The following is a 27,643-nucleotide window of genomic DNA, read 5'->3' as shown; positions in this document are numbered from 1 at the left end:
AGTCTTTGGATTTATCAGACTGTTTTGTTGCTATATTTGTTTCTGTGTGTTGTGTAATTAATTTTTTCCACTAATCAAACTTTTTACAAATCAATACTAAATCCTTTTAATGATTACTCCTTTATAGAAAAGTTTGAGATCTAGTATTGACAGACCCTTCCTTCTCCTTCCCACTTTTTTTTCATTATTTGTCTTGATCTTTTTTCCCTCTGTGAATTTCATTATTATATTTTCTAGTTATGTGATATTTTGGAGATTAATTGGTACACCACCAAATAAATTAATATTGTTAATATTATCATTTTTATTATATTGGATCAGCCTGTCCCTGAACAATTAATATTTTTCCAGTTATTTAAGTCTATATTTCTGCAAAGAATATTTTATAGTTAGATTCATGTAGTTTCTGATTGAATCTTGGTAGATGCCCTCCCAAATTTTATAATTTTGTCATTATTTTGTTTGGAATTCCTCTTTTTAAGTGTTCTTTCAGGGTTTGTTTGATTATACGCAGGAACAATGATGTTTTATATGAAATAGTCATATATACTGCAAGTTTGCTAAAACTGTTAAAAATTTCAGCTATTTTTTTTTGTTGTTGACTTCTAGAGTTCTTAAAGTATAACATTATATCATCAGGAAAAAAGCAATACTTTTGTTTGCTCTTCCTGTGCTTATTCTTTCAATTTCTTTTTTCTTGCCATATTGCTTTGACTAACTCACAACCTGTTCATGATGAATCCTTGCTAGTTTTAAAATTACCTCTTCCCATTATAAATGCTCATAGACCATTTCTTTAATAATACAGTTTTTGGTAGAGCTCAACTCACAATTGTATTTAGTACTGAAATAGGTCTGTGATCTTGTAAATTTGGGCGTTCTCATCCATCCCTGACCATTTTGTATAACTTTTGTCCATATAATCCCATAAATTCACCATAGTGTCTATCCATTTTACTGGAGGTCTTACTTGCTTTCTCTTGATTTGGTAAGAATACCAATGGAGTGAACAGGCTAACAATTATCCTTTCCTCTCAAATGATCCCAGATCCATCTTCTTTTTTGCTCATACATTTCTTTCATGATAGCCATTCCTGTATTTCCCTGGAATAATTCCTCATTTGCAGACAATTCCCATTTGCCTTCTCAATAGATCTTTGTGTGATTTTCAATTTTAGTTCTTTGGAGATTGTATTCCATGGTTTAAAGCCATATAACAAAACTGGAAGAATTTTAATATTTAAAAAGTTGACCTTTGTTTCACAGAGAAGCTTGAGATCATTAAAATTACTTTATGATTTTCCATAGATAGGATAGCCTGCTCTTTTCCTGTTATTTAAATCCAAGCCAAACTTCTTGTTCATTTGAAGTATTTGCTCAAGTTATCTATATGTTTATATTTCTATATCTATTTGTGTGTGAATGTAATTATGTTTGAGTTGTGTGTGTATGTATTGCTGTCATTCTTGGACTGGACCTATGATTTTATTCATATAGGCTTTCCTTTACAAATGTGAGTGAATGTTTTCTTTGTAACTTAAAGACAGGTTAAATGACTTGTGTAAGGTTAAACAAATTTATCAGAGTTGGAGCTTGAATCTAACTTTTCCTGGCTCCAAGGCTAGCTATCTTTTTATTGTGTATACAGCACAGATGAAATAGCTCAGTATTGTCCTTCCAACAGCATATCATAGTCTAGATAATAGACATTCTTTATGCACTTTGTTTTCCCTCATTGAATAGTTAGGCCAAACTCTTTTGAATAATTATTAATAAAATTGAAGCCTTATAGTAGTATTGGGCTTGATGCAGTCAGCACAGTGCTTCTTCCAAACAGGAACCTGTAGAAGACATCACCATCTATAGATGATTTCCCCATTTAATTGGATCTCCTACATAATGATGGTGAATTTTCCAAGCAAACATTTCCCTGTTGTATAACTTGCCTTCTGGTAACAAGCAAGGATATTGTCACTGTTGTGTCTTTCAAGGAATCTTGTGTAATTTTGACATCTGCAAGTGAGCCTTTAATTTAAGGAGAGTCTTTAAAACTTCATTTTATTCTGCTAAATCAAATGCTATCTTATGCTCAACAAGAACAATGGGATTTTACATTTCTTTCATCATTCATCCAGTTGTGTAATGGTAAAGAGAGATTATACTGTGAATATCAATTGTGAAAGCCTTCTAGTTCTCTTCTTTTAACCTAGTCAAAAATGCTCTTTATCATATTTGTAAACTGTAATTTAAATTTGTTATGTAAATGGGAAAGTAGTTATTCATATTCTCTTGGTTGCTTTTTCCCCCTGTAATAAAGTTTTTTTTTTTTACCTCTGTGTCTTGAAACCTTTCCTTCTTTCAGATACCTCAAGAAGAAATCTCTCAGCATTCTCAGAATGTCATGTTAGCACCAAACTCCCCTGAAGATAGTTGGAGTTGTCTGTCTCCTTTTTCCATCTTTATTTTCTTCAGTGCCATTTCCTTTTCTTCTAGAAGCATATCCAGGACTGAAAAATTAGAGGTTAAATATATTAATTCTATTATCTGTTTTGGTAAATAGAATGCTATAAAATATTTACAGACTTGAAAAAGCAAACAAATCCTTCATTTTTTATCTTCCTTACTTTTTTTTATAAATGTTGGCTGGTCAGACTTTGCTTCATTGATGTTTCCCTTGAAACCTTGCTTTAATAAAATACATTTTTATTTTTATATTATATAGATTTCCCCCTGTATCGCTTTTTTTCTCTCACAGAAAGCCATCCCAAATAAAAAAAAAAAGGAGTAGCTTTTTTTTTAAAGGAGAAAGAAAAGAATTCAGCAAAAACTATCAGTACATTGAAAATATCTGATTTTATATTCAATGTTTAGTATTCTTGGTGCCTCCCAGTCCCCTACATAACACAATGAAGGGGGGGGCGTATCGTCTCATATTTCTTTTTGGGGGCTAAACTTCTTCATTTCATATTTACTTTTATTTGGTTTGTGGTTTTTGTTGTTTCTATTTACATTGTTGTTATTAGGTATATTGTTTTCCTGACTCTTCTTTAACTTTACATTAATTCATATAAATATTTCCATGTTTCTCCATGTTCTACACACTAACCATTCTCATGTACCATACTTTGTCTAGCCATTATCCAGTTGATGGACATCTACTTTGTTTCCAATTCTTTGTTATTCTAAATATGTCCTTTTGACATTTATCTACCTGAGATAGATGGACACCTAGTAATGGAATCTTTAGATGTGGGCATTTTAGCTACTTTACTTGCATAGTCCCAATTCTATTGCTTTCCCTCTTTTAATTATTTCCTTTATCTTATTTAAAGCTTGCTTTGTATGTATTTGTTTTTCCTTGAGAGCAAGGACTGTCTTTTTTCTTTTTTGGTATCCCCTTTGCTTAGCACAGTACTTAGCACATAGTAGGTGATTAATAAATGTTTATTGAATTGAAATTGTTTTCCAGAATTGTGCCAATTCAGAGCATCTGTCTTTCTACAACCCTTTTAGCATTGACTTTTCCTATATTTCATCAACTTTTCCAATTTTATGGATGTAAATTTAAACTTCAGAATTGATATTTATATTTCTCTTTTGGGGAATTTAGAACATTCTTTCATATGGTTATTAATGCTTTGCAATTCTATTGAGAAATGTTTATTCATATTCTTTGATAACATTAACTATTGTTTGACCATTGATTTTGGTCTTATTTCTGTAAATTGTCTACATAATTTAGATATTAAATGCTTATTAATTTATAATTTTTTATTAGTCAACTTCTTTCCTTCTCCCTAAGCTTTCTTTAAACTTGCTTTTTCCTATCACTGCTTGTTTCTATTTCATGTGGTACTACTGTTCATACTCTCCTACTTCCCTTCTCCATCAGAATTTTCTAATAAGTTCCTGTTCTAATGCAGTATTGCATTTAGCTGCCGTGTCTGTGCGCTTGGTAAGTCAAAGGTTTGCTGCTTAGCTGAATGCCGTATTTTTTTTTCTTGTTTTTTTTTCTTCTGTCTTTGTATTAACTTTTGTCTTTAACAAGGCAACAGTATACAAAAAAGGTGATTCAAGATAATTTCAATGTCAGTTAAAATCAATTTCCTTTTTTTGTGATATTATTCAGTGTTCAGATATTATTCAAGTTGTCCACATCTTGGTGGTATTTTTTCTTACTTATGTAGGATGCTCTTAAAAAAGCAGACAAAGTTTGTTTCTGAGAACACATACTAAGTTTTTTGTTTTGTTTTAAGTTTTTTTTTTTTTTACCTGTCATTGTACTTCCCTGACATAGACTTTAGGAACATAGGGTTACTTGAAGCATTTTGGAGTAGGAATTCTTGATTTACTCTTGCAATGTGTTGATTTTCTAAATAGGGTCTTTATGAACCATTCTATTAAACTTACACTTTTACTTTGTGTCCTTTTTAAAAATATATATTAAAATATCTTATTATTTTTCTTTTTAGATGTAGTCTTTTTAAATAAAGTATTTTTTTAAATTGTACATATAGAAGGCAGAAAACTTTAGAAATCTATGAATAATGGACAGACATTCTAAAAAGTTATGGATTATTTGGAAAGACAAGAAGAGATTGCAAAGTACTTATTTTAATAATCAGACATGAAGAAAAAAAGTGTTAAAATATAACTCCCAAGCTGTGTTAGGATTCAGAATCTGCCTTTTTCTGTGGTATTTGGAGTTTCTGTATGTTGAAAGCAAAAAGCAATATATTTTATGGAGAAATGACAAAATCAGTTAAAGATAACTTTTAACCTAACTTGAATCACTTTTCAATGCTAAAGACTTTGGGATACCTGCATAATGAACTATATTAAGTGATAGCTGTCATTAGCAATAATTTCAGAGTAACTTCTGGCTTTTTTTTTTCCATTTCTTTAGAGGAGTTTTTAGCGAGGCATTTGAAAATATTTATTTATTTTTAGTTTACAAAGTCTAGATCCACATTCCTCTAATTAATAGTGACTATAAATATCTTTAATTTCATCCTCTGAAAACTTAGGAAGGCAATTTTTAAAAATACATATCTCAGTGCCTTAATGTTTGAGTCTTCCCCAAAGGCAGTAGGCTGGCCACTTCATGATGAATTCTTTGACCATGGCAATTCTTGAAACAGAAAAATAAACTAAATAGACACTACTTTCCTGTGGCTCTCCTATTTCTATAGTGACATTGTCAATGTGGCTGCAAAAGATGCTAAGAATCATACTTTTTTTGGATAGTCTTAAAGCATTTAAAATACTTTTCTGTAGATGTTTTTGAAATTGGTTTCTGTCACTATAATTTTCCTCTCTATCTCTCTGCTATCTCTCTCAGAGAGCCAAACAATAATAATAGTGATAGTACTAGCTAGTATAATAGTAATAATAATAATGACAGAAATAGCTAGTATTTGTATAATACCTACTGTGTGTCAGGTACTATTCTAAGTGCTTTGCAAATTTTATGTATCATTTGATCTTCACACCAATCCAGTGAGGTAAGTACTGATAAGGAAACTGAGGCAAACAGGTTATGCAATTTGCCTAAGGTCATATAGCTGTTACATGTCTGAAACAGAATTTGAACTCAAGTCTTCCTGGCCACAAACCCAGGGTTCTATCTACTGTGCCACCTAGTTTCCTGTATAAAAATTGAATTTTTTTTAAAGATAGAGAGGAAGAGAGAAAGAAGAATAGAGCTATTCAGTACATTAAAAATGAATTTGTGAAATATACCATACTTATTGACCTTTGACCTCTGCAGAGGTATAGGGATATTTTCTTATATTCCTTCCTTCAAGCTATGTTTGTTTTCTTCATTTTGAAATATTTACTTTTGCCTTTTTTGTTGGTATGGTTCTTTCCATTTACATTATTATGGTCATTGGACATATTGTTTTTTTTGGTATGTTTCTTTTCTTTGGCTGTACATACTTAACTGCATCAATTCATATAGATATTTAATTTCTTACAGCCTAGTAATATTCCATTACATTTGTGTGCCACACTTTATTTAGCCATTCCCCAATTAATAGTCATTCACTGTATTTACAATTCTTTCTTATCACAAGAAGTGCCACTATAAGTATTTTATTCCTTGTACTATAAGCCTAATAATAGAATCTGATTCAAAGAATATGGAAATTTTAGTAATTCCATTTATTTAATTCCAATTTGTTTTCTAAAATGGTTGTACTGATTTGCAGCTCCATCAACAAAACACTAGTATGCCTATCTTTCCATAACCCTTCTAATATTAACATTTCCTATGTTTTGTCATTGCTTGTTTTACCGGGTGTATGGTAAAACTTCAGGGTTGTTCTGAAATTTTGCAAATGTTGTAGAACGTTTTTCCATATTGTTAACCATTTGAAATTTTTCTTTTGAGACTTCTTTGTTTATAACCTTTGACTCTTTATCTGTTGGGGAGTGGCTTTTAATTTTATCTAGTCATTGTTCTGTTAATGGCTTATGTATTTTAAATACCAAACCTTATCAGATAAGTTTTTTTTTTTTTTTGCTTTTTGGAGGGCATTTGGGGTTAAGTGACTTGCCCAAGGTCACACGGCTAGTAAGTGTGTCAAGTGTCTGAGGCAGGATTTGAACTGAGGTCCTCCTGACTCCAGGGCTGGTGCTCTATTCACTGTGCCACCTAGCTGCCCCCCGGGTAAATTTTGATATAATAAAGTTCCCATATTCAATTACTTTCTTTTTTATCATAGGTGTATTAATTTTATTTGTTTTTCAGTTTCACGGGATCAGTTATTAATTTTATCTTTTGTAATTGTAATATCTATCTTTTGTGTATTTAAGAATACTTATCCTAGCCTTAGCTATGAGAGCTATGTAATCTGCTTATTTTCTGTGTTTTTTTTATATCATATGCTCTTTAATATTTAAGGTCAGAATCATTTAGAACTTATGGAATGTGGTGTAAGGTATTGCTCTGAGCCCAGTTTCTTATAAGCCATTTCCCAGCTTTCCTAGAAGTTTTTTTTAAATTTTTAATGAAAGAAAGAGTTCTTTCATAAGTAGCTTATGTTTCTGGTTTATTGAACACTGAGTTATTGAGTTCTGTTGTTTCTAATTTGTCCTGTATAATTTTCTTTGATAGTCTAGATTCTTATTTTTCCAAGTGAATGTTGTTATTTTTTGAGATCTATTAAGTATTCTTTTCATAATTTGACTGGTAAAGAATTAAAAATAGTAATTTTTTGGTTATTATTGTTATTTTTATTGTATTGACATGACCCATCCATAATCACTGATTATTCCTAAAGGATGTATTTACTTTTTTATGTTTTTACATTTGTTTGCAATATTTCTGTGGCCAATACATGGTCAATTTTTGTAACAGTTCTGTGTCTTGATGAGAAATATATGTATTCTTTAGCGGTCCCCTTTAGAACATGTCTTATGTCTTTTAGCTCTAGTTTCTCTAGCAATTTATTCAATTCTGTATTTTCCCTTTTATTTATCTTTCTGCTAAAGTTATCCAGAACTGAGAGGGACACTGAAATCTGTATTTTAACTGTCAGTTTCTTCTCATAGTTCTACTAGTTTTCTTTATGGTATTTGGAGCTTGTATGTTTGATATTCATTTTGGTTTATTGTCTCTGGTTCCTTTTAGGCATTATGTAATTACCTTCTTTATCTCTTTATATTTGTGAATTTTGTTTTTTTTCTTTATGTGATAGGAAAATTGCAACTTCTACTTTTTGGATTCACCTCATCCTCACTACATTTTTCCCCTAGTTCCCTCATTTTTATTCTTGTGGTTTTTAGGTTTTTTTCTTGTGAGGAATGGATTATGGGGTTTTGTTTTTGTAGTGCCAATTTAATATTCACAGAGTCCACAATCAATATAAATATATCTGCATAGTGTTCAGTCACAAAATATAACAGACTACCTATATAGAAGACAGAAGCAAAAACATTTATTCAGACACCAGAAATCCCAACACCAGGAAACTAAATCCATCATAGCAACATAGAAATTAATACACTACAATGTAGCAGAGAGCCACACCATCCTTTAACCTTTCCACAAACCAGCACAAGACCAACATTTACTCAAAAACCTATCTGTCTCCTTTGGAAGTGTCCTCTCCTCTCAACTGTGTAGCTTGAATTGACTCCCAGCTTCCTGTGGGCTCTGCTCCACCCTTCAGCAAACTCCTTCCACCACAGGCCCTATATGATTACATTCAGCTTATTAGGGGCCGAGTATATTTTCACAGCAGGGAAGGCCTTTACCTTTACCCATTCCCATTTCCATTACAGTTTTTCCCATTACTATTACAGTTTTCTTATCAAATCTGCTGTTCTTTTTACTTTTACTGGACTTTTTAATACATTTACATTAATGTATGAGATTTAGATTTATTATTTTCCTCCCTTTTTCTCCAATTCTGTTTTTGTCTCCCAAATTAGAATGTCCCCACTCTTTCTCTGTTAACATAGTACTATGTCTCTTTAATTATTTACTCATAAGCCTAGCTGTCTCCCTGGGTGTGTCCTGTCCTACCTCCAACTCTAACTGCTTTGACTCCCAGCTTCCTGCGGGCTCTGCTCCATCCTTCAGCAAACTCTTCCCACCACAGGCTCCATATGATTACATTCAACCTATTAGGGGACAGAGAAGATTTTCAAAGCAAGGAAGATCTTCAGATTTGCTTAGGCTTATTAAGGGCCAGGGGAGATCTTAAAATTCCCATTACCATTACATTCAACCCCAAGATCTTTCATGTCCCTTACGCAGGAAAAATATATTAACAATACATTTCAGTACATAGGTTAATGAGAGTTTAGGGGTAACTGGTGTCAGTAGAACTTTACAACAATATAACAGGGATAGCAGAAATTAAGGACATAAAACAATATCTTAGGGTAGAAGCTTGAGCATAAGCACCTTATTCCCCCTCAGACGAATGGGGCTCAAAATTTTTGGGGTAAGGGATGAAGGTCTCTTTTCCCATAACTGCTTTGTGCTGAAATTGGATATAGAGCTGTCCCTGCCCCAAGAGGTCCCATTCTGGAGATCAGTTCTTTAGCTGGCATCCAGAGCTTGGTCAACACCAGGTCCGGGAGGTCCCATTTGAGAGGTCAGTTCTTTAGGTGGCAATTGGAGCCTGGTCAATCCCAAGTCCAAGGGTGACTCACCATAGTTGTGGACAGGGGGTGTCATCTGTCTTAAGCAATCAGGCATCTGCAGGTGGAGGGTACTAAGCCTGCAGGAATCAAATTTCACAACCAAGTTTAACAGACAAAAGGCCAAAAAGAAACAAATATAGGGTCATCCGTGCTTCTGTCATCCATGAACTCACTATGATAGCCTCATTCACAGTAGAATATATGACATTGTCCTCCTTGTTCTGTTTTAATGGCTTGACAATAAGTCCAGCATATTGACTACTTCCACTTGTCCCAGTACTTTCTTTAATCTGAGTCTCCCTGAAGGTGTGACAAAGTTGGATATAATGGTTCAAGAAGATCTGTTAAGGGCAGTTCTCATTTCTGTATTCCATCTAACATCAGGTCCCTTTACTTGATAAATTTTGTATAGTTCATTAGTTGGAATACCAATTCTTCCATTCTACCCCTGCTCTCAGTAGAGCAGCAAACAATTCTCTTATTGCCAGTCTATTCTGACTTTGAATCTACTGGCTATTTACTGTTCTCTCTCAAGGAAATTTATCTTTTTCCCATTTTCCCAAGTCACTTAGCTGTGAAATCTTATCCAGCACCTCTGAAAGATGGTTCCCTATTTCACCAATTAGTAGAGTTAGAATTAGGTGCATGTAAGCAGGAAGAGCCATCTTCACTATGGTATTTCTATGAGAAACTGCTAAGGGGATATCATAATACACAATTGCATCTCCATGATAGCAGTTTTCATTACCTCCTCCCTTAACTTTCCCATACAATCTCTAAGCAAGTATTAGGATCTCTCTCCCTCCATTAGGCCACATGGAATCAGTGCGGGTATCCCTCAGCAGCTAAAGCTATTGGGTTGTATTGTTACCTCCTTGCCTATGGCAATCTTTAAAAGCTTGCTGGACAAAAGGATTCTGACAAAAGCCTATAAATTTCAAGCAATCCACACTATCTCTCCATACTCTTCCAGCCCCTTCATCATTGATTCTCACCATCTAACACTGATTTTCACACACTAACAATTCTCCCATCCTTTCAGTGAATCTGCTTAATATATCAGTAACCTCCTGCTGAGTGAAATCTTCAGTTATCTCCCTGAAGTTTGTTTGGTCTCTCTGATTCACCTGCTTTTTTCTTAGTATGGGGCGAACTTCTGCTCTTGTAAAAGCCTGGTCATGTAACATTGTTTCATTCTGTACCCATGCACTCTCCTGGCAATGGTTGCCAGGGAAACCAAATTCTGCCTCTGCCAAAACTGTATGAACCTTCCTCCTGATACTTTTCTGCTTTTTTTTATGTTAACAGCCTTTTCTTCTACCACATGAAACTTTCCAGTTTGCTCTTCTAAAGGAGTGCCCAAATGCTGTCACAAAATTTCTCATTCAAAACAGCTAATTTCTTCTCCATCTGAAATTTTCTTGTAACAGCTTGTTTCTGCTCTTACATTTAATATGGTAACCTGTTAGTAAAACCCAGTCTCTTCTACAGACCCCTTCCAGTTCTTTCTCTGGTTTTATTGGTATTCCTTACAAACATGTTTCTCAATCTCTAGGTTATCCATTCTATAACCTTAGTTCCTGGTTTTCACAGAGCCTTGTACATTTAGCCCATTCCCTTGCTAGGCAGGAATAAGGTAAATTCTTCCAGCCTGGGATATCCACTTCTTATTCTAGATCCCTTCTGCCTCCAAACAGAGATTTGATACTTTGTGATCCCATCCTTGCTGCCACATGTAGTGCCAACCCAATATTCAAAGCATTGTCAGCAACTGTGAATTTGCCAGCATAGTGCTCAACCACAAAATATAACAGACTCTCCATATAGAAGACAGAAGCAAAACATTTCAGACACCAGCAAACCAAATCCCAACCCTAGAAAGTCAAATCCATCATAATAGCAAATAAGTTAATGCACCATAGCACAGCATGAAGCCACACCATCCTTTAGCCTTCCCACAAACAAACATTTACTCACAAGCCTAGTTGTCTCCCTGGGTGTATCCTTTTCTCCCTCTAGCTCTAACTTCTCTGAGTCCCAGATTTCTGTGGGCTCTGCCCACCCTTCAGCAAACTCCTGCCACAGCCTCCACATGATTACATTTAACCTGTTAGGGGGCAGGGAAGATTTTCAAAGCAAGGAAGATCTTCAAATTCTCTTAGGCTTATTAAAAGTCAGGGGAGATCTTCAAATCCCCATTGCCGTTATACCCTTCACCCTCTTTTGTGTGTTATCTTAGTCCATTAATCTGTAAACTCCTTGAGGGTAGACACTGTTTTTATTTTTCTTTGTATATGTATTCTCCTTGTTCAACACTGTGCCTGGTTATACCAAAGGAATAATAACTACATACTCATATGCCTAGTTTACCACCTTTATAAAAAACTTGATTTTGTAGGGATAAGACAAATTCATTTTTGCATGCATCAATAATCTGTCCCTCTTCCTCCTCCATTGAGCAATAACAACAAAAAGGGAAAAGATAGTACATACATAGTGTTTAACCATTACATGTTTCCTTCATTCCTTTCCTTCCCTTCTTTTGTACCCTCCTCCCCTTCCTCTTTGCCCTTTTCCCTTTCCTTTTTGATGTCCTCCCCTTCCTCTGACCCCCTTCCCTTTCTTCATGCCTTCTTTCCTGGCATCCTTCTCAATTTTTGGCTACTACAAACATAAATAATATAATTATTTTTGTATATGTATAGATCAGTTTCCTGTTTCTTTGACGTATTAGCCTAGCTCTAGTATTTAGCCTAGCTGGGTCAAAGAGTATGCAGAATTTAATAATTTGGGGGGTATAGTTCTTCATTGCTTTCCAGAATTTCTGCTAGTCCACAGCTCTACCAACTGTGCATTACTATGTCTTCACAACATCATTTTAATGACTGTATTCCTACAAGATGTGTCCCCATGCACACGTCAAAATTATTCAAGATTCTTCAAAAGAGATAACAACAGAAATAATGCAATGGGCAGTCTTTAAGTTAGGAGACTGATGATGAAACATGTCAGCTAACTCTTAGCCAAAAAAGGTAAAAGATAAAAGTTGCCTAAGGAGACATAAATTTCAAGACATGATCAATGTGTTGAATTGCTTTACTTGATTGAACCTTTAGTAAAACAGAGGGCTTATATTAGGAGGTAGGGAATAAGTTAATGAGTAGTGACAAACAAAAACAAAAGGAAGGAGCATTAATACACTGAAGAAAACCAAAGGGACACAAACATGCAGGGTAATTTTGTCACTATTGTGTTAAATTTAATGTACTCTTTAAAAAACTGTAGAATTCCTCATTTTGTATAGAATCCTTTTACTATCCTTTGTTTGTAGAAGTTCACTTTATTGATATTTATTAAGTTCATCATAAAAAAGAGAATTTTGTAAAAGACCATATAGTTGCAAGTCATGAACTGTTAATGTTCAGAAAGAACTGAATTGAGGTTCTTACAGAGGACACTGGGAAGACACGTTATGGACAGAAGTAGGCAGCAACATTTGACGACTAAAGAATTATTCAACAAGTAATATAAAGGATGTTCTTCAAATATGTGTTCACAAAGAAGATAGGGTAGTCACATGACTGAGAAAAAGAGATAACTTTTTTTTTTTTTTGGTATCCACACGATATGAAGAGAAATCAAGGAAGACCTCCAACAATTTTGGTGGACACTCCTACAATAAACTTATCAGACAACATAGATAAAAATTGCATGGGTTCTATAGGGTATTGATGTATTGCCTTGTTACAAGAAGTACCAACAGTAAAGAGATATCTAAATAGATCCATTCAAGTTCGGAGTTTTCCAGGTGTTTTGTTGTTCAGTTTTTCAGTAGTGTCCAACTCTTTGTGACCCTCTTGGGGTTTTTTTTGGCAAAAATGCTGGAGTGGTTTGCCATTTACTTCTCAAGTTCATTTTACAGATTAGGAACTGAGATAAATAAGGGTAAGTAACCTGTTTAGGGTCACACAGCAACTTAGTGGCTGAGGCTAGATTTGAACTCAGGAAGATGAGGCTTTCTTGACTCCAGGCCCTGCACTGCACTGAACTACCTAACTGCTTCCAGGTGCTAGTTAACAAAACAAAACAAAAAATTGTTTTTCTTTTTTAATTTAAAGTTAATTTTATAATGTTCTGATAATTTAACAATACCCATTGATTCATAGAAAAAAGAAATACTTATTGGAAAGAAACTGACTGTAGAGTCAGAAGTCTTGAGCAATGGGTTTGATTTCTTTGGACCTGTTTCTTCATCAGTAAATTAAGGAAAATGAGCTATGTGATCTATAAGATTTTTCCTTCTTACTCTTGCATTTTGTAATTCTGCAATTGAAGACTTCCTTAGGCTGTATCAAAATCAAGCTTAGGAATCAGTCAATTATTAAATATTTAAGTGCCTGATATGTCCCAGGCACTGTGGTATACAAAAAGAGGCAAAAGATAGTCCCTGTTCTCAAGGAGCTCACATTCTAATGGGGGAGACAACAATCAAACAAGTATGTACAAACATGCCTATATACAGAATGACTAAGAAGTAGCTAAGAGGAAAGGCACTGGAGTTAAAGAGGGTTTGGGATAGGCTTTTTGTAGAAAGTGATATTTTAGTTGGGACTTAAAGGGAGCCAGTGAAGGCAGTAGGTGGAGATGAGGAGAGAGAACACTCCAACCTTGAGAGACTGCCAGAAAAAAAATGCCTGAAGATGATACAGAGTGTCTTTGTTGGTGGAATGACAAAGAGGCCAAATTCTGTGGATCTAAGAGTATGTGGCCAGCAGGAGGGTGCAGAGGTTTGAAAGGTAGAAGAGGGTTAGGTTGTGAAGAGCTTTGAACAACAAATAGAGGATTTAGTATTTTTTTCTTTGAGGCAATTGGGAGTCCCTGAAGTTTTTTGAGTTGTGGGTTGGGGTGGAGTGAGACATGGTTGAACTGTGCTTTATTTAGGAAAATAGCTTTGGTGACTGAATAAAAGATAGATTGGAGTGGAGATAGACTTGAAGCAAGCAAACCTATCAATAGGATATTGTCCAGGCATCAGGTGATGAGGGCCCTCACCATGATTGTGGCAGTATCAGAAGAGAAAAGGAGGGATATTAAAATTGATAGACCTTGGTAACAGATTGTATATGGCTAATGATAGTGAGGAACCCAATATGATTCCCAAGGTTTTGAGCCCAAGGGACAGGGAAGATAATGATGCCCTCAAAACTAATAGGAATGTTTGGAGTAGAGTTAGAGGGAAAGATAATGAATTCCATTTTATACATATTGAGTTTTCTTCAGGACATCCAGTTTGAAATGTCTGAAAAGAAGTTAGAGATGTAAGATTGGCAATAAGTAGAATAGTTATGACAGGATCATGTCTCTCAAATGCTGTTCCTTTTGTTTTTCCTCTCTTTGTGAGTATATGTAAGGAGCGTGTTAAAATTTAGCAATTATAATAATAGTTGTGGCTACTTTTCCCTTTTCAGCGATCAGTTAGGCTTAGAAGATAGAAGGATGAGTGCTTATTTAGTACTTTTTAAATTCTGAATTAGAAGTAGAAATTCATCTATAATAAAAAGATGAAATTTTCATCAATAGTTCCTTTTATAGGGCTTGATGAATACTTTAATTTGATGTAAGAGAAAACTTCCTAATAATGTGATCCATCCAAAAGTTACATGAGCTATTTTAGAAAATAGTAAACTTCCTCTCACTTAAGGGCTTTAAACCAAAAGCTATATGACTCCCTACTGGAAATGCTATAGAAGGTTTTTTTTTGCTAAGGTGTGGGTCGGATTAGATAGTTTATACTATCTCTTCCAACTCTGATGCTGTCATTTCATAAGCCAAGTAGAAAACATTTATGCTAAAAAATTTTTTGTCAAAGTCCAAATGTATTGAACCTATTTTGTCAAACTGAAAATCTGCTCTGCTCATCTTCTGTACTTAAGAAATTAAGATCTGAGAGTGCCCTACCCCCTTTCTGGAAGTACGTTGATAAATGAAGGTTACTAATCATATTTTTTTCAGTACTAGTTTCTTAAGCACACAGATTGTATGCCTCTCTCTTCTCCCCTCCAAAATGACTTTAAAATGTATCCAATTACATTTTATCACATTTCACTTTCATTTTAAAAACTATCATGTAGAATACTTTAGAATTTAATACAAGGCAATATCTTTTAGGAAAGCAATTAAAGGATGGGAAAAAACCAGAACCATGCAAACCTATCCTCAAGGTGGAATTCAAAACGACTAGATCTGGGTAAGGTTTTACTTCATTGCCAGCATTCATTGTCTATCTATGATTATTCAACATGAAATACTTTTTATTTGTTTATTTTAAATAACTATTCCACATCCCTCTAGCCTACTGTATTATTTCTGTGTTCTCTTGGTTTGAAAAATTATGGTGAGCAATATAGTCATCAATAATTGAAACATACTAACATGCCACATTAAAATTTTGATAATTGTTTTACTATATTTCTTGAAATATTTCAAAATTTTCTCTAACCTTTTTATTTTTTATTTTGTAAGTCCGTTTTAAACACTAGTATCTGTTTATTTGCTAGTGAAGATTTAAAGAAAGCCATAGAAGAAAGTTAGAAATTAAATCTTGGTGATGATTCCTTACTAATTTTATTTCTTATAAAAGATGTATTTAATTAATTTTTTGTTATATACATATACATTTTTATTCTGAGATAATTTTTTACTTAAAAAAATGCTTTATTAACTTCTGATTTACATTATTCGTTTCCGCCAGATTTTGAGTTACAAACTTTCTCCCCACTTTTTAATATATCTTTATTAATTATTTAAAAACTAACAAAAGAAAATCTGAAAGCTTCAAAAATTGGTACAATTTAACACCTGTGTAAATAATCCTTAAAAGTGGTGTTGGAAGTCATGTATTCAAGTCAACAAGTATTTATTAAGCACCTACTATGTACAAAGCACTGTGCTAAGAATTGGGGACAAAAAGAAAGGCCAAGAAAATTGTCCCTGTGGTATTGACATTTATAATAAAGAGGTTACCATTTTGAATTTTTTTCTTTTTTATTTAGGCCCTTAGATTCCTAATACCCTAAGGCAAAGACTCTCAATAATAGGAAATGAGAGATTGAGTGTTAGTTTAGTGTGATTGCTAGTAGAGCCATCTTTCTCTTTTTCAAAAGTATACCTCTCTTTAGTTCATCCCTATACTCTCGTGATTTAAGTCAGTTAAAGAAGCCAAGGAACCTGAAGTTCTTATTGTTGTTCTGTGCAAACTTAATATCTATTTGAAATGTTGTGGGAAAAAGATGACATAGAACCCAAAGAATCCAATTTTTTATGGTCTGAAAGCACTGTTTTGGTCAGGATGATGTTTATAATTTCAAAGTTATATGAAATAGTCTAGAAATATTCATTGTTCCCAGTAAAATATATTATATAACATGAGGAAATATTCAAAAGATGTGAAATTTTAAATTGCAATTAATGGGTTGAGCAGAGTTAAAATTGTGACCATTTGTTGAATGAAATTCAGGAAGTCACCTAATAAAGTCTTCATATGGGGAAGATTTGCTCTCCATGTTTGCTACAAAAATGGTGGAAATGGGAGAAGCAGAATATAAAAAGACTATTAAAACATTTGCCCTGGTTAGAATAAAAGGTTTTTTTTTAGTGAGTTTGATTGCATTTGAAATTCTATAAGATGATTTTATTTTAACTATTAATTCAATTCAGCAACTAATGTATACCTAACAAAGATAATTACTTGGAAAAGACATTTCCTTCTCATACCCTATTCCTTCTTTCCTTCCTATGTAGTACTTGAATTTACAGATTCTTTGGCTCCTCCAAAGATAGTAACAATTGTACTGGATAGCAACAATAATTCTTCCTTCCCTAAAACTACATATGACAAAAAGCTCTGCTTTTTTGACTGGTAGGTAGAGAAATTACTGGGCAAGACTAGTGGTCCTATCTGCCTGGACAGTCTTTTCCATTTACCTCTTTAACTTAAGATAAAGATACTACTTATCCTTAGATTGTACTTTTATTTATTTCCTCACTCTAATTCTTTTCTTAATCTTCCTGAGATAAACAGGAGTTTTGCTTCCTTTAGACTTTAGAATTATTAGAGTTCTTCAGGCCTTTCTATGGCTTTCTCAGACCACACCTTCAGAAGTTATGTTCTTCAATTTCTCTTTTGACTCATAAGATCCTCTGTACTAAAACAGAAACCTTAGAAGAAATCTAGTCCAAATTCCTGCCCAATGAATAAATCCCTTCTAAAACTTTGAGCCTGAGGAATTAATTCATGAGCCAGTCCATTCCGTTTTCAGACAGCTCTAATGTGGTTCAGTATTATCCACTCTAGCCTGGGGGTAAGCTAGACAGTTCTCACTTACTCGGTCTTACTTCTGTTTAGTAATTTGTACTATCCATTATAAATTTCCACATCCTACATACAGTTGATTCCTGGGACTTCTGGGGCAAATGTCCAAAGTTGTAAATTTTCTGATATTCTGTCCTATGCTGAACCTTATTTAGGAGGCATATCCATTACTGCTTAGCATACTGTTCATAACACTCTGACAGGATTTGGTTGATTCCAATTTGTAGGCAACTGGTTTTAGCAGCAGAGAACTGCTTGCTAACTTGATTATTTTCCAAGCTTCTTGAGGCATCTGTATAGCTATATATTTAGAAGAATATTGTTAATCCTACAAAAGTTTGCTTGGCTCCAACATTAACCTAATATATAGCATACATTTTGTTGTGATGAGATTTCTTTACTCTGAAAGCCTAAAGGCTCATCTTGCTATATTTAAATGCATAATCATTTTCATTACATTTTAATGAGCATCTCTAGGAGCTGGAGAATTTTTTTTTCTACTTTAGTTGGAAATATCAGCAACTTTCTTATTAACAAAAAAATTACTTATTTTAAAAACTGAATGTTTAATTTTGAAGTAGCTTTATTTTTCCATGCAATTTCTATTTGTTTTGAATGTTTTTAGATTTGGGGAAATTCATGTTGGCAGGCAAAGGGACTTTCAAGATCTTAGAGAATTTGAACAGTTAGAACACATATTAGATCATAGGATGTTATAGAATATTTCACATATTCACATATCACATGTTTTGCATATGCATATGTCATATGCACATCTATCAATAGACATGGCTACTTATTCTACTCTACTGTACAGTCAGACATAGGACATTTTGTCAAACCTCATGGAGTAAAGGATGTGGTTTTTATCAATCTGCCAGTTGGGATTGTACAATATTATATTAATATTATGAAATCATACATTTGTACCAAAAAGGGAGAGGGAAACACTCTCTGGTCCAAACAAATTTGAAGCCAGTCTTATTTAAGAAACAGTATACTTAAAAATAGACAGAAATACTATATTCTGTTAAAAGGTCATTTTACCTAGAAGCTTTGAGCCACGTTAGTAAGCATAAAGCTAATAGTTGTTAATTTATTTTCTCCCTCAGTTTTCAGGTTAACCAAACTTGGGACTTAACATATATTTGTACCTAAGTTGGTATCTTTTTCTACTTAAACTAGGGCATTTTTACCCTGCAGACCCTCTCAGGAAAACCCAATATTTATGTTCTTAATATTATGAAGACCATTTTTAAAAGATTTCTATTAATGTAAGGACATCAGACTGAGAAATAAGAATTTTATATCAAATCAAATATTTATCAAATGCCCACTATATAAAGAAAAAGTACATGATATTTGTCTTTGATGCTACTTCATTAGAAATTCTTTTCTGAATGATTTTCTGCCTCTGTCTAGTAGAGGTTGGACAGCCATTGCTGCTATGGAAGATAAGAAATCCTTTCAGCCAAAACTTCAAGGGCAATGTTGTTCATTTATTACAACAATCACCTTGATTTCCACATGTACTAAAATTTTGGTCTTCTTACCCAATTGTGCTTTTTTTCTTAATAATTTTATTCCCTATTCCTTTAACTGTTCAGCTTTTCGGTGGACTACTATACATTGCCATCTGGAGTGACTGTTACTGTGTTGTTGTTGGGTTTTTTTTTGTTTGTTTTGCTTTTTTTGGAGGGGGCAAGGCAAGGCAACTGGGGTTAAGTGACTTGCCCAAGGTCACATGGCTAGTAAGTGTTAAGTGTCTGAGGCTGCATTTGAACTCAGGTCTTCCTGACTCCAGGGCCCGTGCTCTATTCACTGTGCCACCTAGTCACCCCTACTGTTTTTTTTTTTTTTAAAGCTAGGCATAACTTATAATTTGGTTCTTCAAATATTTGTAGGTTTACCAGACACCAACATCTCCACTTTGGAGTTTCAGGGTAGTTCCACTTTCTTTTTGTACCCTATTCTATACTACTAAAAAATCTGGAGGAGGCATCTCCATTCAGATAGCTATATCTGAGAAGTGCTTCTAACAGTCAGCTTGGTGAAGTTACCACCTATCTGATGTGACTTCAGAGCCTTTAATCACGTCCATCCCTGGGGAAAGAACTGCTTATATGATCTGGTGTGGCTGTATGTAATCAAGGGTACTAGGTAAGTAGTCTTTGTTTATAACAATTCATATAGCAACAAGCTATATGCCACTTACCTATAATCATTACTTACTATGGCTTCCATCAATTCAGAGGAAAAATTATAGCCAAGCAATTTTTTTCACTTATATGCTTATTCCCATATCAGATGGTTTTAAGTATGTTCCTTTTAGATTAAACTACTATGTGGTATGTATTTTTGAAAACCAGTTTTGTTATATTGGCAGCCTGGTTTTTATTCTTTTTCATTGTGAAATGTGAGGAAATAGAACACTTTGTCCATGTTCTGTTTATATTTGTTTTATAAATTAAAAAATTTTCCCCATCATTTAAAAACTTTGGATTCTAGGATTGACCTAGGAGAGTAATAATCATTTTTGTAAGCGTTTTTAAATGTACTTATTTTCACTGATATTTTAGATTCATTTACAAATGCATTACTTAACTACTAACAGGATACTTAAATGAAAATCCATTGAGGCCCTTTAGATTATTTACAATTGTATTTAACAAGTAACATAATCATTTTTAGACTGTGATACTCATAGCTTCCTAACAGTTCGAGGTAACAATTGTTTTAAAGCTTATAAAAAGTAATTCTTTTTTTAATGTTAACTAATACACTTACATATAGCTCTCTTAAGAAATTAAAGGTATTTATAAGTGTATATAAACATTATTTTAGATCGGTAGTTGTGATTATTTTCTTCCTTTTGTAGCTTTATTATTAATGGGCATATTTGAATTTTATTAAAAACAAAACTTCAGATAATGTTAAACTGAAGCCCAGAATTTTCTCATTGCAAGAATGTTTCTCACTTCTATAGAACATTATTTTACTGCTATATTTGCACTTTCCAAATTACCCAGAATATTGTTACTGAATAAGAAATTATATATACACTCCCTGCCCTCCCCCACCCCAGCCAAGAAAAAACCTCCAGATAATTTTCATGGTCTGAGGCATTTTTGCCAAGACAATTACAACCACAGCTTAATTGTGTGCCTTAATCTTCCCATGATGAATAATATAATAATTCTTAAAGCAAATACATTATTGGAAAATATAAAGACTAACAAATAGTGAGTGGTGATCTCATTTTTCAAAAGTATTTTCAAAGAAATATATAATATGTTTCTTCAAAATTATTTTACCTTTAAATGTTGGAATAGAACATAGTAATGTAAAACAAAAAAACCAGTGTAATCTCCCTAAATATTAGAATGAACAGAGATTTCATCGACTAAGATTATCTTTAAATTATCTCCTTTTGTGCCAATACTTAAAAAAAAAAAAAAAACATCTTTATGGGGCAGCTAGGTGGCGCAGTGAGTAAAGTGCTGCCCCCAGAGTTAGGAGTTCGGTTCCGGCTTCAGACAATTAACACACCCCCCCCCCCCCACACACACACACACACAAACTATCTGTGTAACCTTGGGCAAGTTACTTAACTCCAATTGCCCTTCAAAAGGCAAAAAACAAAACGTCTTTAGTGTGTAATTGGTGTTGATAGACATCCTGAAGTTTCACTTTTACTATTGATGTGCTGCCATCTAGAAAGTCATTGTATGGGTTGTTAAATTTTTGAAATAGTTTTTCTCCTATGTCCAGCAACATGGACAATTAGATGCTGTGCCTAAAGTCAGGAAGATTCATCTTCCTGATTTCAGATCTGGCCTCAGATATCTATGTGAACCTGGGTAAGTCACTTAACCCTATTTGTCTCACTTTCTTCATCCATAAGTGAGTTAGAGAAAGAAATGGCAAACCATTCCAGAAATCCCCAAGTGGTGTCACAAAGAGTTGGTACATGGCCATAACAACTAAACATTGCATGTCCATCAACCAAAGATGGATTTTATTTTTGTCTCCAGTGATTTCTTATGTGGTATTTATAAAATTCTTCAACTTTCTCCAGGCCATTTTCATACAGAAATATTGAAATGGATCTGTGACTCAATCTGAACTGTCTTTCCAGTGATGCATGTTGCAGTCCATCCATGCCTGCTCATCCTTTCTGACTCTTGTCCATGTCTTCCCAGAAGTTCAACACAGGTTCCCATGAATTATATTAGTGACCTTCCTTGCATTATTCTAAGGGTACCAATCTACCAGTCAGGATTTCTACCTGTCATTTCTCCCCCTAACAAACATTGAACCAGCCTGTCTTCTCTTTGTCATAAAATTCTCTGATGGCATTATTTATTCCTGTATTTCTTTGAAGTGCCTCATTAAATATATGTTACAGCCTACTTCCTGGGCCATCTCCAGTTATCCTGATCTATATCTGGTCACTGGATCTAGATATCCAGGTATTGCACAGCCCTCCCTCATTTAAATCCAATTCACTTGCAAGTCATGAGAATATCTTCTTCTTTTTTTTTTTTTTGGCTTTTTGGAGGGAAATTGGGGTTAAGTGACTTGCCCATGGTCACATGGCTAGTTTTTGTGTGAAGTGTCTTAGGCCAGATTTGAACTCACGTCCTCCTGACTCCAGGGCCAGTACTCTATTCACTGAACCACCTAGCTGCCCCTTGGGAATATCTTCTTAATGTCATAATTTTCTCTGAGAATGAAGGACAAACCACAATAGCTACTCACAACTCCCTTTCCATTGCCCTCTGTGTAATAGTATTTATTAATTGTGTGGAGACTTTTCTGTGTTTCACTGCCCAGCAAAACTGGTAAAAGTTTAGTATTCAAAAGATAGACCTTTGTTTTCATAGTAATTTGAGGGTCATTATTGAAACTTTGCATTATCCTAAAAGCAATCCAGACTATTTTCTTCTTTGTGTTCAACTTCAGACCTTACTTATTGTCTTCTCTGCTGTCTGAATAAGGCTCACATATTGACTGACAGACTCTGTACGTTGTCCAGCCAAATACATGTTAAAAATGGGCAATAGACATTCTCTCTCTAATTGGTACTTCCTTTATACATAGTCAGATCAAATTCTTTTGAGTGATTACTGATCTTATCTAGGAGATGCTGAAGCATTTGGGGCTTGATGCCATCAGCACAGTATTATTTATAGATAGGTCATCTGGAAAACTCAACATCTAGAGGGAATCAGATTTCTCTTCTATTTGGACTCTGTGATGGATCTTCATCATAATGGATAATACTTTTAGTGAACATTAGTCTGTTTTATTCTTCACTTGATATTTGTTTTCAGCAGGTTGTCGAAAAAATTATTCCTATTATTTTACAGTGAATTTTGAATGATTTTAATATATGAATAAGAGATACCTTGTTGAAAAAGAGCCTGTAAAGCAGCATTTTATTCTACCAAATCAAATGCTTTTTCATAATTAACAATTTACGGGATATTATATTCTTTACATATTTTTATCAGTTGTGAAATGGTAAAGATGTGATCCATTGTTGAATATAATTTGTGAAAACTTTGCTTCATACTATTATTCTCATCAATCATACTCTTGGTTTATGTACAAATGACTCTTATAAAGACTTTGTATAAATAACCTAGGTTTATTTAGGTTAGTAATAGGTCGGTAGTTACTGATGTTTTCTTGGTCACTTTTTTTTGGTGTTGAGTTCAAAATTTTTTTCTATGCCTTTAATACATTTTTCTCCTTCAGGTACTTTGAATATCTGTTTTTTAATTCCCTCTCAATTGTCTCTTTCAGCACTGGTCGCCTTTACTTGATCCAGTTAGGATGACTTTCCCATGTTGTTTTCTTTAGTGCCATTTTTATCTTCCTTATAATTCACCTCAGGCTATGAAGTTAGGATTTGAGTGTGGTGCTACCACTATCTTTAATGGAGAAAACATTTTAAAATAATATTTATATACATTTCCCCCCCCATATCTCTCACCCTCCTCATTTTAATCTTCACATTTCCATGAGATGACTTTGTTTCATTGGATATCTTGTACTTTTTTCAAACAAAATCCATATGGCCTCTTATCCTTCTTCAGTAACAGTGCCAGGGAAGTAGAATACCAATAGTCATATTAAAGTATATTGAAGCTCTAAATGTGACGTCCTTGTCCAGTGACTAGTAGTGGACATATTTCTGGAGGAACTAAGTCATTTTATCCTTAGCATCCTTCCTTTAGGCTAAAGTAAAGAAAAAGGAGGTACTTGCAGCCTACTTAGTTGCAAGATGTCAAAATCATACTTCTTGGAGAGACAAAGAAAGGAGTTGGTAGAATAGGTTTTATAGAAAAACTAAAGGTAACAAGAAATATTCTATAATGGATTATTAAATTATTATACATAACAGTCTGATGATAAGTATTTTCAAAAACACCACCTTAAAAAATATCTGCAGTTTATGCAGCAACATTGATTGCTAAGGAACAAAGGAATAGAGGAATGCTACAAAGATTATTTGTTAAGACTTCCCCCTTTAAATTAATATGCACTCTGATACTTGATGACTTTCCTGAAGAGAGGAAGATGAAGCTGAGGAGGTATGTACAGGAAAGCATGGTTCAAAGAAAAAAGAATGAGAGAACTTACAGACTATAGAGTACACATGCATTTCCTTGCCTTTTTGCTTCCAGTTCTGTGCATTGTCCATCCCCTACCTTTGGACCCTACTAGTCTTTGAAAGCTTACTTCATCTAGCCAGCCCTAGACACTCAACCATGCCATCTTCCTAGGATGCTCATCCATCACCCTTCCACTTTCCATCTCTTACTCTCAGAACACAGAAAATGCTAATTAATATTGGTAGAGGTAGTTTCCTTATTTAGGAGTTCCTTCTGTCATTGGCATCACAGGTTCAGTCCTATCTATGGTCAATTTGCCAAACTTTCCCAGCCTTCCTTGTTCCAGACTGCACTCTTCTTCCACTACACCCAAGCCCCCACCAAAAAAAAATTCATCCTCATCTTCTCTTACCTTTGAATTTTGTTCAAAATAGCATCATAAGCTTTGGACACACCAAGGTCTCCTATCATCAAATAACTAATATCTCTGACAAATGAAACTATTCTGGGTTAATTAGAAAAGTCATCTATATTTAGAATTCTCTTACTATCTGTCTATAATTCTTTTTTGGTCAAAATATTATGTAAATCCTTTGTTATCTGTTAGTCTGTTGGTTTTATTTGACTTTCTTATTATGGTGAGATAATCAGAGTGTCTAACAGACTATAAAATCTATAATGCCTTTCAATGGCACATTTAAATACAGTGAGTTATTTTTGATGAAATCCAAGTTGAAAACCCTAGGCAGATTTAGGCTTGATTATATTTACAGATTTAGGTCTGTTGGCATTTGACCTAATTGAAAGAAGATGAATCATTTTTTAAATTTCTAGTTTCAGTTTGATTCAACATACATTTGTTAAGGATTCATTATATTCAAGGCACTGATATAAACTTTTAAGATTTGAATTTGATCTTTGATATTTGAGTGAATCTGTAATGTAATTGATGGGGATACATGAGCAGGGATTCATATTGTAGCCCATCCATGCCTACTAATTCTGAGTGATTCTTTTCTGTGTCTAGTATCTATGCTTTCCCCTTGATTTCTTGACATTGCATGGGTCTTCCTAAATTACAAGTTCAACCATATCACCTCTGTATTCAGTCAATCCCAGTGATTCTGCATTAAATTGTGAGCTTCTTGAGAGCAGGGACTATCGTGTTTTTTTTTTTTTAGTATCCCCAGAGCTTGCATAGTGCCTAGCATATTGTACGCAGTTAATAATAAATGCTAGTTGACTGATTAGTACCAAATGAGAACATGGCCTATCCATAAAGTATATATATATATATATATATATATATATATATATATATATATCTTCCTTATTTTCTGCCCATACATATATCTGATGATATCCTTTATGTTGCTTTATCATAATTCCTTGTAGCTAATTCATACCTTTTATATATCACTTTCTTGACCTTTGCATGAACTGCAACTTTAATTCTTTAGAGCCTTTCTTATCTAATAGCATCATTACTGGAAGAATATTGAAGTTAGAAAGATGGGGTTCAGTTTTAGGCAGAAGTTTAGAGTATAAAAAGAACTCTGATTTTTCACAGGCAACCCAGCCATTGCTTCTACTCTCTTCAATTCGTGACCCAAATCATTGTCCATCTGCAGTGGCTGTCCTTAGGGATCAGCTCTATGATTTATTTATCTTCCTAATCGTAGTGTGGATAGTAGGCATTCTTCATGTGCTTGTTTTGTCCTGTGAGGATAATTAGGTTCAACACTATTGAGTCATTGTGAATATTATTTAGGAGACCCTGCATGATCTCAGAAGTTATTGCAATGTATTAAAGGTCATCTGTAAACAGGAGCTTATTGGAAGGCATCACCAATTCTATAGGGATTTTACAGGGATCTCTCTTCAGTTTGGGCTCTGCATTGTATTTGCTCCTTGACAGCTTCAAACACCTTTTGTGAGTATGTTGGAGGGGAAAAAAGCAACAAGAAATGTGAGTTGTTTTAGTGTCAGATCTAATAGTATAAAAGTGTATCATGTAGTTACAAGGAGAGTGGTCTCCTAGACCAACATATTGATAGCCAAAGAAATAATATTAAAAAGATAATTTTAACATGCAATTAAAGAGATAGCTGAGTAACAGATCTGATCTGGTAGCTTTTATATGTTTTCAAGCATAATCCAAGGAGTCATTTGAAAGAATCTTGACCAAGAAGGCCTGGGCCTGAACTTGTATATTGGCTATATTTTGGCCTGGATATTGAAAACACTTAAGGGAACATAAGCAAGAGATGTTGTGGAGATAGAAATTACCAGATTTAAAGACTTAGCCCATAGATAATGGGGCTTAATATGATATTTTAAGGTCTTAATTTTTAGTTTAACTTCAATTTTTCTTATTTTTGATTCTATATCTACTTTTTTTCCTGTTATATCTTACTTGAGGATTATAATAAGAGTCAATTCTTTGTTATTTTCAAGAAATATTAATATTTCAAGAATTTTTTTATTTTTTCATGCATGGGGAACAGCTTATTGGAAGAGAGCCTTTAAGAAAATAATAGTTGCTCTACTGAATCAAATGCTTTTTTTAGTAGTCAACAAACAAGAAGCTTATATTCCGAACACATTTTAGTCAATTACTATAAAGATGTAGTCTGCTTTGTAATATGAGTTATAAAAGACTGCCTGTTCTCTTCTCATGCCTCTAAGAACACTCACAATGTGTGTGTAGATTTTTCTCACCAAATTTTTATAGAAATAGCAAAGTAAGCATATATGAATCAGTCATTTTTATCCAGAGTTGCTTTTTTTTTGTTACAGTGCTTTACTAATCCTCTAGTGCCCTTCCCTCTTTCATATGATTTGATAATCAATCCCTAAGCACCCTCATAATTTTGTCCCTCTTGCATTAACCTCCTCTGTATGTACATGGTCCAGTATAGGTATTTTTCTTATCTTTATTTTCTTTAGTGCCATTTCTCCTTCTTTGTAAAATACATTGGATGCTGTGATGTTTTAGAGCCCAAATGTGGTATCATTAATGGGGGAGGAGAGGGAGTTCAATGTTGAAGTTTTTAGAGAGCTTTTTCACTCTTTATCTGTTTGTTTTCCTGTTTCCATTTACATCCTTAAAAGGCTTCAGGATAGATCTTGTTTAGTTGGACCTCTCACCAAGCTATGCTCCTACCTCACAATGCTATAGGAGGTACTACCGTGTTTCCCCGATAATAAGACACTGTCTTATTAATTTTTTTGGACAGAAAAACACCAGAGGGCTTATTTTCAGGGGAGGGCTTATTTTAATGAACATTGAGAGCAATTTTAATAAACAGGTAAATGTGAACAAAAAAATGTACCTTTATTCAATAAACAAATCACTGGGGAAGAACAGGATGACGCGCTCACTGCTGCAGCTCTGATTGGATGCAGCTCGGAGCGCGGCGTGCGTTTCACGGGGGGGGGGCAGCGATAACGTAACGTGTAGCACAGGGGATCACCTTCACTACAGTAG

The 27,643-nt window shown here is 34.0% G+C and overlaps 1 protein-coding gene across 4 annotated transcripts in view; it reads left to right on the top strand.

The window, feature by feature from the left end:
* STXBP5 (syntaxin binding protein 5) overlaps window positions 1-27,643 on the top strand; it is a 202,417-nt gene that overhangs the window by 82,403 nt on the left and 92,371 nt on the right. For all 4 annotated transcript variants that reach the window (XM_069069727.1, XM_069069725.1, XM_069069724.1 and 1 more), the window contains exon 9: window positions 15,328-15,406. In XM_069069727.1, the coding sequence (XP_068925828.1) occupies window positions 15,328-15,406 (79 nt within the window). The remainder of the gene's footprint in view (window positions 1-15,327; window positions 15,407-27,643) is intronic.

This window comes from Petaurus breviceps, unplaced genomic scaffold (assembly GCF_028583685.1).
Source record: "Petaurus breviceps papuanus isolate PSGF00001 unplaced genomic scaffold, PetGlider_PUasm1.0 90784, whole genome shotgun sequence".
Taxonomy (NCBI): domain Eukaryota; kingdom Metazoa; phylum Chordata; class Mammalia; order Diprotodontia; family Petauridae; genus Petaurus; species Petaurus breviceps.
The sequence above is the reverse complement of the archived record's forward strand: the minus strand, read 5'-3'. Positions and strand labels throughout refer to the sequence as shown.